Here is a 14,161-nt window from a genome sequence, read left to right as displayed (position 1 = left end):
TGTAATGGTATGTGATCCATTAATCTAGATATAGGATAACTATAAGAAGGAAAAATGATGAGAACAAAGCAAAAGGAATATTAACGGTTTTCAGTTATCATTTTGGTGGTTGTTTGTAGTATGAGTATCATTATCCTCAGACAGCTGTGTGCATTCATTTGGTAAAAGCAAGTGAGTATGGGTGGATATTCTAATTGTATGTATCCCTGTGTCTCTGTTTGTGTGGAAGAAAGGAGACACAAGTGTAATATAGAAGGGATTAACTTTTTAATTATAGATACATAAATTTTATACTTCTATAAATATGAATATTGCACAAAAACATTTTGTTTCCACCAGAAAGACCTGATATAATGACGAACTCCTAACTCCACATTATGGTCTTAGTGACATTTCCCACTAAAAGAAGCCAGGGCTTTCTAAAACAATAGCTGGTTGCAGGTCTGGGCAGGAGATGTACAGAACATCTTGTCATGTAACAGATAACAAAGAAACTATCAAAAGACTGTGTCAAAAGGACTTGGGAGCCACTTGAGGAAGTTTCCATGCACCTAAGGTGATACGATTGAACTCATGGCTAAAAACTGCCATGAGCTAAAATCCATTGCATACATTCAAATCCTTGAGCTTATAATGATACAAAAAACAAAAAGTAAAACCTAACTGCTCATCTTTGGATAATAGTAGGAACCAAATTAGCTGGAAAACTAATAAAGGTAAAGAGTTAAACACTGATCCTTTCTTTCCACTGTACCACTGGGCAACCCACCAGTAAATGAAGGGAAGTGTCTCTTTACGGAAGCAATAAAGCACATAAATGAAGAGGAATGACAGAATGAGGATATCCCCATTCTGCAGCCGCCAGTGAATGAAAGGGCCTAGGCAATGATCACCAGTAGTGACAGCACCATAAAAAGAGACACAACTGGACGGTCTGTGCCTCATGGTGAAAAAACACACTGCCGCCTACAGACTTGCCAAAGAAATTAAACCTAAGTCTATCCAGCCTCTGCATCCAGATGCCAACTTGCAGAAAATGCAGAGGACACAAGGACGTGCTAAACTGCACCAGGTGCATGCAATTGGTAAAATCCAGACTGTGGGAAACTCTGCAGGTCAAATGCCCTAGGCTTTTCAAAATATTAATCATAAGGGAGGGAAAGGGATGCAGAAGAAACCAGTAAAGTATGAGACACAAAAGACAACTAAGCTATGTTGTCATAAATTCAGACTTGAGTGAATAGGGAATTAAAAAAATACAACAAAGTGGTTACTCTGACAGTCAGAATAGGATTACTTTTGAGAGGATGTAGGGGGGATTTGATGGGTCTGAGGTACATGGAGACCCCTGCATGGCTGGTAAAGTTCTATTTCTTGACCTGTGTGGTGATTACAGGGGTTTTGCCTTAAATAATTCATTAAACTCTACATTTTGTGTGGTTATCGGTATCTCAGTTTTATTTTACAGTAAAAAAAAAAGGTAATAAAAAACAATGAAAAAGAAAGAGTGCCTCTGCGCGTTTCTCTTCTGGAGACAATGGAGAGCACAGTTGGAAAGAGGAAGACGTGAGGGTAACTCACAGGGCTCCCTTAGTCCTGGGCTCAAGCCCCTCGGTACTACTTCAGGCTCCAGGGCAAGAAGTTTTCGTTGGGACTTTAGCATGGTTGTGGTGAAGGAATTGCGCTTGAGACCTGCAGGGACAGTGATCAGGGTCTCAGGAGGGACCCCACCCTCCCATTCTAGAGAGAATGCACCCAGGGCCACCCAGCCAGAGCCAGCCTTACATCCTATCCCCAAGACGTCTCCCTCTGGCCAAAGCATTGGGAGAACAATCAGCCACCCAAAGACAAGGAAGAAGACATTACCTCATCACCAGACAACTGAGTCTCCGCATATCCTGGAAGGAGAGCAAGAAACAGAATGCCTCTCATTAGGACCAAATGTTGCGATTATCCTGAAGGGTGGGGGGTGACCTGAAATATCAGAACTCCATCTCTGCTGACCCCCACCCCAAATGTTTCTGGCTTCAGAAAGGACTATCCTGGCGATTCCTGAGAAGTACAATGAGCTTTCCCTGCCTTGCATCTTTGAAATTAGGGCAAGGGGGAAGTGCGAGAAGCCATGGGGCAGGTGGCGGGGGACTCCTGAGAAGCTCATTTACCTTTCTGAGCACTGAGGCAGATGACAGTCCCCATCAGAAAGAAGATCAGCCCAAGCAGGAAGGCTGCAATTCCACTTAGCATCTTTCTCCAAGAATATGCAGACTGAGCTCCTATGGGAAGCAGGTCTTAAAATTAGTGAAAAGCTCCCAATATTTGGTGTGCCTTCCTGGAATCCCAGAGCCTGTACTGGACACCAAATCAAATGCTATCGGGAAAAGAAATACATTTAGAAATGGTTCTTTGAAGCCAAGGTTTGCACGCATGGAGTTTCTGTAACTGATTCTTGCAGCCCACAAGAATGTCCCATAACCTACTAAGACAAAGTATTAGAGGACACTAGTTCCCACAGTTGGAAATAAGTGATGAGGTGATTAGACCTCCTTATTTCTTGGAAGATACAAGCATAGATATCTGCCATGTCTTTTCCCACCCTAACCCAAGGACCCCGATTTCCATGACTCCCTCAGATCAGGGGAAAGAAGAATGAGTGTTGGGACCAAGATGAATGTGGAGGTCACACAGGCCCTGTGCTGAGGCAGCATCACCCTGAGTCGGACCCAGAGAGTATAAGAAGCTGATTCTCACTCCACTCCACAGCAACAGGGCTCAGCAGGCTGGGATGATTAACAAGGCAGGTGTAGACATCTCCAAGTTCAGAAGTCATTTCCAGCATCACCATGGTCTGGAAGGTCCAGTCTCCATTCCTGATAAGGCCAGTGGACACGACCCCGACACTCTCCTCCTGCCCATTCCGGAACCACCTGATCTTGATGTCCCCTGGATAAAAACCGGTCACATAGCAGAGCAGCAGGTTGTGGTGCTGCAGGGACGGGGTCCTCTCTGGATACACTGTCACCTCTGGTTGTACTGGGAGGGGAGAGAACAATGAGACATTGTGAAGGAAAACCACCAAGCCAGGACAGGTTCCTTGAGACACTATCTCTGCCGCTAATCTCCATCTCATACCACCCAAGTGGAAATTGGAAATGGGAAGAAATCTCTGCCCCCAAGACTCAGAAACTGGGTATGTCAATGCCCCACGGAGGAGTTAGGCCTTATCAGAGACTCCCACAATTACCCCTTCTGCTTGAGAGCCCACCGTGACTTAAAGTCCTTGAGAACTTCGGGGGTCTGGGACCAAGACCACAGTGACCTGACCTGTGAGGATAATGAGTGAATCACAACTGGGGGGGACGGAACATATATACAGACTCTCCTGCTCATAAGCCATTGATCCTGAAGCAGGAAATTGCCTATCATAAGGAAGTAAAGCCCATGGTCAGGTTCACGTGTGGGAGATTCCTGAACCCCACCAGACCTCACCTTCCACCTCACCTTTTCTCCCCACAGTGAAGGGTGCACCCAGCCTGTAGTTATGCCTGCAGAGGGCATCCACAGAAGCTCTACTCCTCTCCAGTATATCCGGCCGACTGTTCCACAGCTCAGCATCAGGCTTCCCCAGCTCTGTCAATGCCACAAACATTCCCACATGGCTGTCGAAACGTGCATACTCTTCCAAGTTAAAAATAAATCTCACCACAAACTGCACCTTCTCTGTCCCATTGATGAAGTAACAGTCAGCCTTTGCTTGAATCACAAAATCTTCTAGAAAACAACAACAAAAAAGACTGTAAACCAACCCCCACTTTTAGGAAACCATACATGGTAAATTATGCCAGACCACATGGATTTGAGGAGGCTTTTGACCTCAGTAAATAGGTCAAGGTAGCCTCTTTTCCCCTGGGCCCCACCCTAGTTCTGTTTAGCAAAGAGACATCCATTGTGGAAAGAAGCCTGAGGCCCATGCTACTGGGCCAGCCAAACAGAAGACATGTAACCTAAAAAAGGCAAGCCAAAGAGAGAGTCCCAAGAGACATAAACATTCATTCCGCAAATACTTTTTGACCGTTTGTGTTTTGCTGACACGGCTGGTTTCTCCAAGCCAAGTTTTCAGAAGCCCAAGGTTTTAACTCCCCTTGTTATCAAGTCAAAAACATCCATCCCCAAACGAAATAACTCAATAGTACTCTTGTCCTTAGCAGGTGCATTCTATACATTCCTTCTGGGGTGAAGGGAAGGAGTGATGGCGGGGGGAGGGGGGTGACAGGGACGACAAAGAAATGCAGACTAGGTAAGCATTTTGATGTGAAACTAACTTCCCTTCTACTTTTCACTCACTACGGGTTTTCTCCAAGAATTTTCTTTTGGATCTTTCCCCTTGCACTCTTACTTAGAGACCTCACCCCTCTGCTGGCTCTACTCACCCCTCTGCTGGCTCTAATAACGTAATGATTTCATTAACTTTGTTGGTGTGAAGTAAAATAATACTAATCCATGACTCAAAGAGTAATATTATCATCAGCATCATTGGCAACATACCTACCATTCCAGTAGCTACAAGAACATGGTGATAGGGAATATACGGTTAGCTTAAACCTTCTTTGGGGGGTTTTACATGAAATAGTGCCATTAAAGGTGGAATAAAAAAAATACCTAATTCCATTGTCCATTATGATTTTCTACTTTCAGAGCACCTTACTAATGTTGATAGTGATTAGTTTGAGCTACGTATTCTTTCATACAAGGTCTACTCTGCTCATGTTCTTCAATGTAATTTAACACTCAAAAATTATGTAATCTGTCCTCATTGGTAAGAAAAAGTATAATTCTTATTCACTGAGCACACAGCGTGCTCTGGTCTGAGTGTTTGTGCCCCTCCCCCAAAATTCATGTGTTGAAATCCCAACCCCCGAAGGTGATGTTATCAGTAGGAGTTGCTTTTGAGAGGTGCTTGGGTCATGAGTGTGGAGCCATCCCTCACAAATGGGATTAGCCCTTATAAAGGAGGCTCCAGAGAGATCCCAAGACCCTTCCACCACATGACACAGGGAGAAGGTGCCACCTAGGAACCAGGAAGAGAGTCTCCACCAGAACACAGCCATGCTTATGCCTTGATCTTGGACTTCCCAGCCTCCAGAACTGTGAGCAATAAACTTCTGTTGTTTATAAGCCACCCAGTCTGAGGTATTTTGTAACAGCAGCCAGAATGGACTAAGACACCATGATATCTGTCCTAGATTTAAAGATCTGAAAAATTTTAAGTGACAAATTGGTAAACAGCCCCGGGTTACGTTTCAGTTTATCTGAGTACTAGTTCTATATCCAGTAGTTGTACCTAGAACCACTTCCCCTCCCTGACCTGCTTTCCATTGAAAACAACACTGAAGCAGAGCTCGAAAGCATAGTGTTAAGTGACAAAAAAAAAAAAAAAAAAACAGAATGTGATTCAAAGCACAATGACGTTTATTAATGTTTTAAAATACACATGAAAAACAATGCTAAATATTTGTAAAGGCCAGCCTCGTAAAGACACACCAGACACAGTAGAATGGATCTGTAAGGAAAGGAGGGCGTGGAAACGCAGACCACGAAAGAGGAGAGAGTCCTTGCGAGGACAAATGATTGCCAAGTGCTGTGAATTCACTGGGTAGGATTGATGCAATTCTCTGTATGCACTCGAGAACAACAAAAATAAAAGGAAATTCAAATGGGTTGATAAGGCAGGTTGGTCAGAAAAGGTCTCCCTGCAGAAATGGCATAAGTTAAGGCTTGAAGAGTAATTGTTACTGATCGTGAGTTGTAAATTTGCTTTCATTTCTAAACTCAGAGGCCTCCTCCAGGAACTATTGAGCTGAGCATTAAGGACCGCAGCATCCTTCTTGGATCAGCTCTTACCAGCTAAAGTCACCTCTAACCTCCAGTGCTCTTCCTTCTTACAGTTTAAATCAGAAAAAGAAAATTATTTTTGGGTAAGGTTTAAGATCTGAACTGACTTTATTTTTTTCATTTGTGTTGTTTAATGGACATTATAAGCTCAGAGAGGTTTCTATTCTGGGAGAGTAACGATCCTCTCCTACCCAGCCCGCCCTCCCAGGTTTGTTCCTCTTTTGTGTTTAATGAAACTTTGACGTTTAAACAGGCTCTGTTTTTAGTGCATTATATCCTGTTTTCTACTGATAAATATGTTTTCAGGGTGTAATACTGCCTCGTGTTCGCACAGCCCATCTCCTCGGCTAGAAAAATAACAGCAATAAATACCAGGAACCTGAGGACAGGCATGATGCATTCAACTTCTCTTATTTCTAAAAACTGGGGTTAATAAATGCCACAAGAAGAAACCTATGTTTCCAATTTCTTTTGTCCACATGTATCCCAGTTGGATAAATGTAAAAACAGTTGCAATCATCAAAGCAAACTCCTGTCTGGAAAAATGGCAACTATTCTCAGACTGGCCCCAGTTGATACAGTTCTTGAGACTGACATTGGTACAATAAGGACTCTAAGCAAGACAAAATGTTTCCCTTCTTCCTACTACCCTACTCCTTGAAGCTGCAGCTCTGGTACAGGAAGTCCCTTTTCCCAGCAGTCCATTGTGTGTGGTAAAGAGGGGAGGCATATTTTAATTTCAAAGGGAAGAACACTTTGAAGCCAGAAGCCATTTCAGTCTGGTCTGCAGCCTGGACCTACAGGGGAAAGCATCCCTGCCCCATGCCCATTCTTGCATACACACCTGAAAAATATTTGCTCTGTTCTTACCTGGAGAGTTTCTGATGTGAGTCATGGAGGAATCCAGTCTGATTACATTCACTAGCAGAGCCACCATCCATGGAACCCACCCAGAACTCATTCTGGAAGGAAAAATTAAAAATTAGACGGTAAAATCATCAACTTCTTCAGAATGGGGCTTACCCCCACAAAACTCAGTCAAAAAGTATTTATGAAGAGTATGAATACCTTTCTGGTTTCCTCGGATTGGAAACTCTTCACACTGATAACCAATCATGATAGAAGAGTTTTACATCATTAGATGCTGGGTAGACTACTTTCATAAAGTCATGTATACCACTCAAGAATTGTTTACCTGCAGAATCACTGATGGTAGTCTAAGGTATGTGGGAAATGGACTGTGAGAAAAATTTTTTTAAAATAGTGTACATAGTATATGGTCCTAGAAGAACTATGCAGATTGTTTATTATACATTCTGCTATCTTTTAACCAACAAGTCTCTTCTCCTATGGGGTGGCTGACATTGCCAACAGAGTGTGCAAATAAAGCAGAAAGTAGACAGCATTCTGAAGCTTTTGCCTTAAGAGGAGTTAATGACAGGATTATCAGAGAAGAAATAGAAGAGATTGAGAACCACCTGGACAGTATGATTTCCTATAAACCAAGAGAGCGCCACAAAAAAAGAAAATGAAGAGAAGATTCTCAAAAGAATAAAATGCTGCAAAAATGTTCAAGAGGGGGGCTCCTGGGTGGCTCAGTCAGTTAAGCATCTGACTTTGGCTCAGGTCATGATCTCAGGGTTCTGGGATTGAGCCCCTGATGGGTTTACCGCTCAGTGGGATTTTGCTTGTTTTTCTGTCCCTCCCCACACCCCCTCAAATAAATAAATACAATCTTCTTTAAAAATGTTCAAGAGGATAAAATATAAGAAGGATAATTTTGTTTTATAATTAGTGGAGCACCAACAACCTTCACTGGGACATAGAGTATTAGAAACGAAGGCAGTAGATATAAACAGTCCGTCAAGAATGTTAGAAGTGAAAACAAGGGAAAAGATGGGACTCTAACTTGAGCAAAAAGCCACACAAAAGATAAGTTACCTTTAAGAAAGACCTTAACAGCTAAATGGATGATGGGTATTATGGAGGGCACTTGTTGTGATGAACACTGGATGTTATATGTACATGATGAATCACTAAATTCTACTCCTGAAACCAATATTACACTATATGTTAACTAACTAGAATTTTTTTTTTTAACTAACTAGAATTTAAAAACTTGAAACGGAAAAAAAAAAAAAAAAAGGAAAGACCTTAACAAGTTTCTCAGTCAAGTGGAAGGCATCTGTACATGGGAGAAATTGAACATAACAAGAAGAAAAAAGAAATTACCCCCAGAATTCTTAATGGAATCCAAAGAAAGAGATTGTCAGACTTGGTTATAAAAAGGAACACTTGTTCAGAAACTAGAATGGAGACAGGGAGATTGGAGGTGAGAAAGAGGGGAATAAGGAAGTTCTAGTTGTATGGCTTCATTGGACTCCATTTACGACAAGGCAAAAATCTCTTTTTTTTTTTTAAGATTTTATTCATTTATTTGATAGAGAGAGAGAGCACAAGTAGGCAGAGCTGGAGACAGAGGGAGAGGAGAAGCAAGCTTCCCGCTGAGCAGAGAGCCTGATGTGGGGCTCGATCCCAAGACCCTGGGATCATGACCTGAGCCGAAGGCAGATGCTTAACTGACTGAGCCACCCAGGCGCCCCAAGGCAAAAATCTCTTGCTAGAAAGGAGTTGGAAGAAAATCTATTTGACAACTACAGAGAGAAGGCTGCTTTTTAACCAAAGTAGTCTATATTATTATTTATTTAGCACAGAGCCATCCATGCCCAATATTATGGACCATGCAGTGATGACACAGACATGTTCCTTATTCTCAAGAAATGTGTAACCTAAACAGAGTGACAAGGGGACAATCTACTGTAATGCCAGGAAGAATGAGATTAATTTGCTAATGTTTGGGCACATGAGAAGAGTAAATTTTAACATAATCTAGAAAGAGTTCATGATAAAGTTGATAGCTGATACAAGTGACATAACAAGCAGAGATTTTTAGAATTAGGAACACCCAGTACATGTGGACAACAGAAAGGAGATAAACAGTGAAATAAAAAGTTTATCCAGAATCCCTTTCAAATTCCTGATTATCTGCAATAAATAAATACATGCCTACTACTTCATTGAAAGGGAAAAGATATATATTTTTTTAATTCTTCACTTTCCAAAGAGAACACACATGCTTTGGTGTGTATGTAAGGTAGGATTATGATGGTAGTTGACCAGGACACCCAGGAATACTTGACTTAATAATACGCTTCGGAGGCCCTCAGGAAATCTCTACCCATAAGTAGTAATGCCAAATTGTAAATCAAAGACTGACTCTGTTATTAGCTGGTCAATTCTCTGTTACCCCAGGAGAAAGTTTTATGATAAGTTTCTCTGAAGCATGAAACCCAAGCAAGGTCTCATGTTCCCTCTTAAATCCCACTTGTACCGCTAGCCAGCTATAAATCCTGAAGGATTAAGAACTCTCAAACATAAGAGTAATAACGTGGGTCACAAAGGGATTCTGTTCAAGATGGCAGAAATAGGATTCAGAAAAGAGGTGAAATGCAACTATGTAACCTTTAAATACTGTGGCCCTCACACTCTTGGTAAACACGCCCTGCCCTGGAATCTGACCAATCAAAATAATAATGCCTTCTACTGGGAGATCACAACAGATAAAGAAAAAGATGGGGAAGTGGGGAAGACATCACTAGTGTTCACCAACATCTTCTACTTCCTGGGCACATGGAAAACTGTACTTCCTGGTTTCCCAGGACTGTGTGACTAGTTCTAGCCAATGGTTAGTGAACAAAAAGGTTCTTAGTCAAAGAATTTAACTACCATTGGATGACTCTTCTCTTCTTCCCTTACCAAGTCAAACGAGACAGCCTTGTGTTGAAATGATAGAATCAGAATACAAAAGCAGTCTAATTAGCAGAGTCATCATGAAGAGGAGAAGCCCTAGAGAGTCACCCAAACCCACAACAGGTGCTGTATGAATGAGAGAGTTTTGCTTGATTAAGGCTCTGAGGGTTGTTACCACAGCCTGGCCTAACTTAACCTAACTAATATAGGACAAGAACAAGAATGTTGACCTGCGCCCTCCACATCCCTCAAGTAGATTGGAATATTCATGAATTAGAAGCCTGAGCACAGGCCAAAACTGGTAGACTCTGTCCACAGAGCATCTGACCCATGACTGTGGGTACTTCTTCTAGAGGCATATGGTTGTGTTGCTACCACTTGGGAGCGCAGGTGTGGAGCTGAGTGAAAAGGTGGTAATCAGAAGGAGCTCAAGCCACTGAGTTTTAACTTCCTCCCTTCCTCCTACCCACACCTACCTTAGTCTTTCCCATGTATTTTATCTCATTTGGAAGTGGAGAAAAACATTCTACTTGAGGCTAAGTGAATGAGAACCTGACACTGATATTATCAGAAGCAGCAAAAGCATGAGAGGGTAACAGAGGCTTAAGTCCAAGTCTGGTTAGCTCCTCTGCAGGCAATACTGTAGCTGGGCTTCTCAAGGATGAGAGAGAGATCTTGAGGAGAGGGAAAGAGTGAGGCCTAGAGAATACAGATAAAAGGTGTGCCTGTATTTGGATTTAGAGGAAGAGAAAGAGTTGATTGAGGGGAGAATGGAGGATGTGGATGCTGAACCAGAAAGTTAGGAGGGCTGCTCTTTCCTACTTCTGGTGTGAACGTGTTTAAGGCTCATAAACTCTAAAATCTGACTTGCTACATCATCATCGTAATAGCTAATATTTGTTGATTATACATTATGAGTCAGTTTTCTAAGCACTGTGAATGTCTGTGTGTATGGTGGTGTGGGATGAGGGGAGAGAGAAAGAGAAAAAGAATAGAGAGAGAATCATAATAATAACCCTTTGCAGAGATATTATTATGATCTCCCTTTTATAGCTGAAGTAGTGAAAGAATAAACCAAGGGTCACATAACTAGTAATTCCATCAGCAGTGCTTTTTCCATTGCATGCTATTTCTTACTTGGGGGCCCAGGAAAGCTTTATTTCTACTCCTTCAGTATCCTTGCAATGATAAGATGCACAAAGGAGCAAAATAACTGAAGGATTTTATTAGAACTTCTTGGAACCAGAATAGACCCCCATCATATCCTACCTCACAAAAGGAAATCAGTGGTCTCATATATCGCAAGCAAAGAGTGGCATAGAACCTATCTATGGGCACTAAGAAGAGAAAGCAGTTTCAACCTGTGAATCTCCCTTGTCCATGGCCTCTGACACAAGCATCAATTCATGCAGTTAGAAACTTTGTTGAATCAGTTCTGGGGAGAAGCTAAAAAAGGGAGAGGTGGTGGCCTGGCTCCTTTCTCCCATGTTTTTGTCTTTGTGTTCTACTTGTATGAGCTTGAAAAACAAGGTGGGGCATTCTGATCTCCCTCTTCCTGTCTGATTTCAGCCAAGAGCCCTACCTAATATAGATACAGGCTCTTCTGTGATTTTTCACTCAAATCTGTATCTTGCATCCCTCTTCCTCGTTCCCTCTCTATTCTATTCTCTAGGGAGTAAGAGAAGGTAAGTATGATAGATGTGATTGTTTCCTTTTGTTTAGAGAGAGAGTGCACACTGGAGTGGGGGCAGGTGGGGGAAGGGCAGAGAGAGTCTTAAGCAGACTCTGCACTGAGCGCAGAGTCCAACATGGGGTCGATCTCACAACCCTGAGATCATGACCTGAGCCGAAATCAAGAGTCAGACGCTTAACCGACTAGGCCACCCAGGCACCCAATGTGATTGTTTCTTGAGAGAGGTATAAAATCATTATTCTCCCTAGTATCTGACACAAATCCCCCTTCAATTACTATTTTGGTGATTTTAAGTTGAAACAAACTGCTCATTTACATTCATTTTCCTCTTCCTACACCTTCCTATCACAAGAAACATAAACCGCCTTGGAGACATTAGAAAAATATTCTGAGTTACTGAACAGAAAATGAAAACATAGGGGCACCTCGCTGGCTCAGTTGGTAGAGCATGAGTTTGAGCCCAACGTGGGGTGTAGAGCCTATTTAAAAATAAAATAAAAATATTTTTTAAAAAAAGAAAGAAAGAAAATGGGGTGCCTGGGTGGCTCATTTGGTTAAGCATCTGACTCTTGATTTGGGCTCAGGTCATGATCTCAGCGTCATGGGATCAAGCCCCGCATGGGGCTCCCCCACGCTCAGTGCAGAGTCTGCTTGTCCCTCTCCCTCTGCTCCTCCCCCTTGCACTCTCTCAAATTAATAAATAAGATCTTATAAAAAAAAAGAATTAAAACATATTTTTAGGGAACACTGTGTGTTGAGACACAGTTTAACTGAAGGAATTGTACTAAGAATTTTGCCAGCTCAAAACATTTGCTAAATTCTCCTTCAGTGCTGATACAGTGAGGGGAAAGGTAAGAAGGAAAGAGTATGAGAAACAACAGAAATTGTTGGAATTTGGGGTGTCAAAAGCAAACTTGTGATCTTAGTCTGTGAGAGTCCATTTGGGAATGAGGAACCAAAAGGCCGGATTCTAATCAGCTATCACTTGTTTAATATGACTGCTGGCTCAGTGGATCCACCCAGCATACTGATTTATGCTTACTATATGACACCTCTCTCCTAGGATGGTTTTGTCCGTCACATCATCCTGGAAAAGTGAATGTTGGTGGTTTTTTGTTCTGCTAATTTGTTTATTTGAACTCATTATTCTTAGGAAATACCCACTGAAATTATCATATTATGAACTTTAAAAAGGCTCTCTAGAACAAACCCAACCCTATCTTGATGTGTTTTTTTTTTTCAATTTGTGCTACATTCTGTTGTAAACAGAATGTTGTAAATATTTTTAAGGATTTTTGCATCAATATTAATAAGTAAATTCATCTATAGTTTTATTTTCATGCATTGTCATAGTTTAACATTGATATTATCCTTACTTCACTAAAAGAACACATTTGCTGCTGCTGAACCATTTAATTAAGATTAGAATTCTCTTTTTTCTTTTTCTTTTTTTTTTTTTTTTAAGATTTTATTTATTTATTTGAGAGAGAGAGAATGAGAGACAGAGAGCATGAGAGGGAGGAGGGTCAGAGGGAGAAGCAGACTCCCTGCTGAGCAGGGAGCCCGATGCGGGACTCGATCCCGGGACTCCAGGATCATGACCTGAGCCGAAGGCAGTCGCTTAACCAACTGAGCCACCCAGGCGCCCACTTTTTTCTTTTTCTTTGAGGACTTCATTACACTGCCCTAAATATCTGGACCTGAAGTTTTATTGGGGTAGCTCTTTTACAATTTTTCCTGTTTCTTCATGGAAATTATTCTATACAAATATTCTACCTCTAAAGGGATTGATTTTGGTATAGAGAATTATTCATTCAATCCAAGTTCTCAAGTTTATTTTTATAAAATAGAATAAAACAATTTTGTGTGGTTTTTCCCCTGTTCATTATTAATTTTGTCCTTGTCATTTCTTATTTTCTCTACTTTTTTAGTAAAGAAATTAGCCAAATTAGGTTTGTCAGTGGTTTATTTTACTGAAATTTTTTAGAGCTTTTGAATTTATTCTATTTTTCTGTTTTCTAGCTCTTCAGGTTCTGCTTTTATTTTTATTATCTGCTCCTGTTTTCATGTGACTGATTGTGTTGTTCTTTTCACTTAATTCGCTTGGTTTCCTTCTTTCCTTTGATTTAAGCAATTAAGGCCATGAATTCTCTGCTGAGCACTGCCTGAGCTATATCCCATGACTTTTGATATGTGATTTTTAATTATCATTTTTCTAGAAATTTTTCATTTTTGTTTTTCTCTCTGATCAAGAGAGAAATGGTTTCTTTGAGTTTCAATGTGGATCAGTATTTATCTTTTCTGATTTTTTTATTATTATCCAGCTTGTTCCATTATGGTCAGAGAATAGTATCTATATCATTTCTACTTTTAGGAACTTACTGAGGTTTTTTTTGTACCGTAATATGTAGTCCATTTTCATTAATGTTTTGCTGGAACTTGAAAAGATGTGTTCTCTATTTTTTTGTTTTATTTTGTTTTTTCTTTTTTTTTTTATGTTATGTTAATCACCATACATTACATCATTAGTTTTTGATGTAGTGTTCCATGATTCATTGTTTGCATATAACACCCAGTGCTCCATTCAGTACATGCCCTCTTTAATACCCATCACCAGGCTAACCCATCCTCCCACCCCCCCTCCCCTCTAGAACCCTCAGTTTGTTTTTCAGAGTCCATTGTCTCTCACGGTTCTTCTCCCCCTCCGACTTCCCACCCCTCATTCTTCCCCTCCTGCTATCTTCTTTTTTTTTTTTTTTCTTTTTCCTT

The 14,161-nt window shown here is 41.1% G+C and overlaps 1 protein-coding gene across 2 annotated transcripts; it reads right to left on the bottom strand.

Moving 5' to 3' along the window:
• Positions 1-250: 250 nt before the first annotated feature.
• On the bottom strand, positions 251-6,936 carry LOC118552204 (HLA class II histocompatibility antigen, DO beta chain). Of its 2 annotated transcripts, none has more exons than XM_036118530.2 (6): positions 6,760-6,936; positions 3,499-3,768; positions 2,749-3,030; positions 2,163-2,273; positions 1,867-1,898; positions 251-1,692 (listed from the first exon to the last, which is right to left on the bottom strand). In XM_036118530.2, the coding sequence occupies exons 1-6, from the start codon at positions 6,848-6,850 to the stop codon at positions 1,657-1,659; spliced, it is 822 nt and encodes a 273-aa protein (XP_035974423.1). In that variant the 5' UTR covers positions 6,851-6,936; the 3' UTR covers positions 251-1,656. The 2 variants fall into 2 exon arrangements, with proteins under 2 accessions (XP_035974423.1, XP_077911634.1); XM_078055508.1 differs by having other exon boundaries at positions 2,749-2,940.
• Between the last annotated feature and the right edge of the window lie 7,225 nt (positions 6,937-14,161).

This window comes from Halichoerus grypus, chromosome 9 (genome assembly GCF_964656455.1).
Source record: "Halichoerus grypus chromosome 9, mHalGry1.hap1.1, whole genome shotgun sequence".
Taxonomy (NCBI): domain Eukaryota; kingdom Metazoa; phylum Chordata; class Mammalia; order Carnivora; family Phocidae; genus Halichoerus; species Halichoerus grypus.
The sequence above is the reverse complement of the archived record's forward strand: the minus strand, read 5'-3'. Positions and strand labels throughout refer to the sequence as shown.

Bases quoted from the DNA above. Each gene is read 5' to 3' on its own strand.
- LOC118552204 (XM_036118530.2), bottom strand. From the start codon at position 6,850: ATGAGTTCTGGGTGGGTTCCATGGATGGTGGCTCTGCTAGTGAATGTA. The intron at 3,031-3,498 runs GTGAGGTGGAAG...CTCCCCTCCCAG, and splicing joins CTTCACTGTGGGGAGAAAAG to TACAACCAGAGGTGACAGTG. The intron at 2,274-2,748 runs GTGAGAATCAGC...TGCTTCCCATAG, and splicing joins CCCTGTTGCTGTGGAGTGGA to GAGCTCAGTCTGCATATTCT.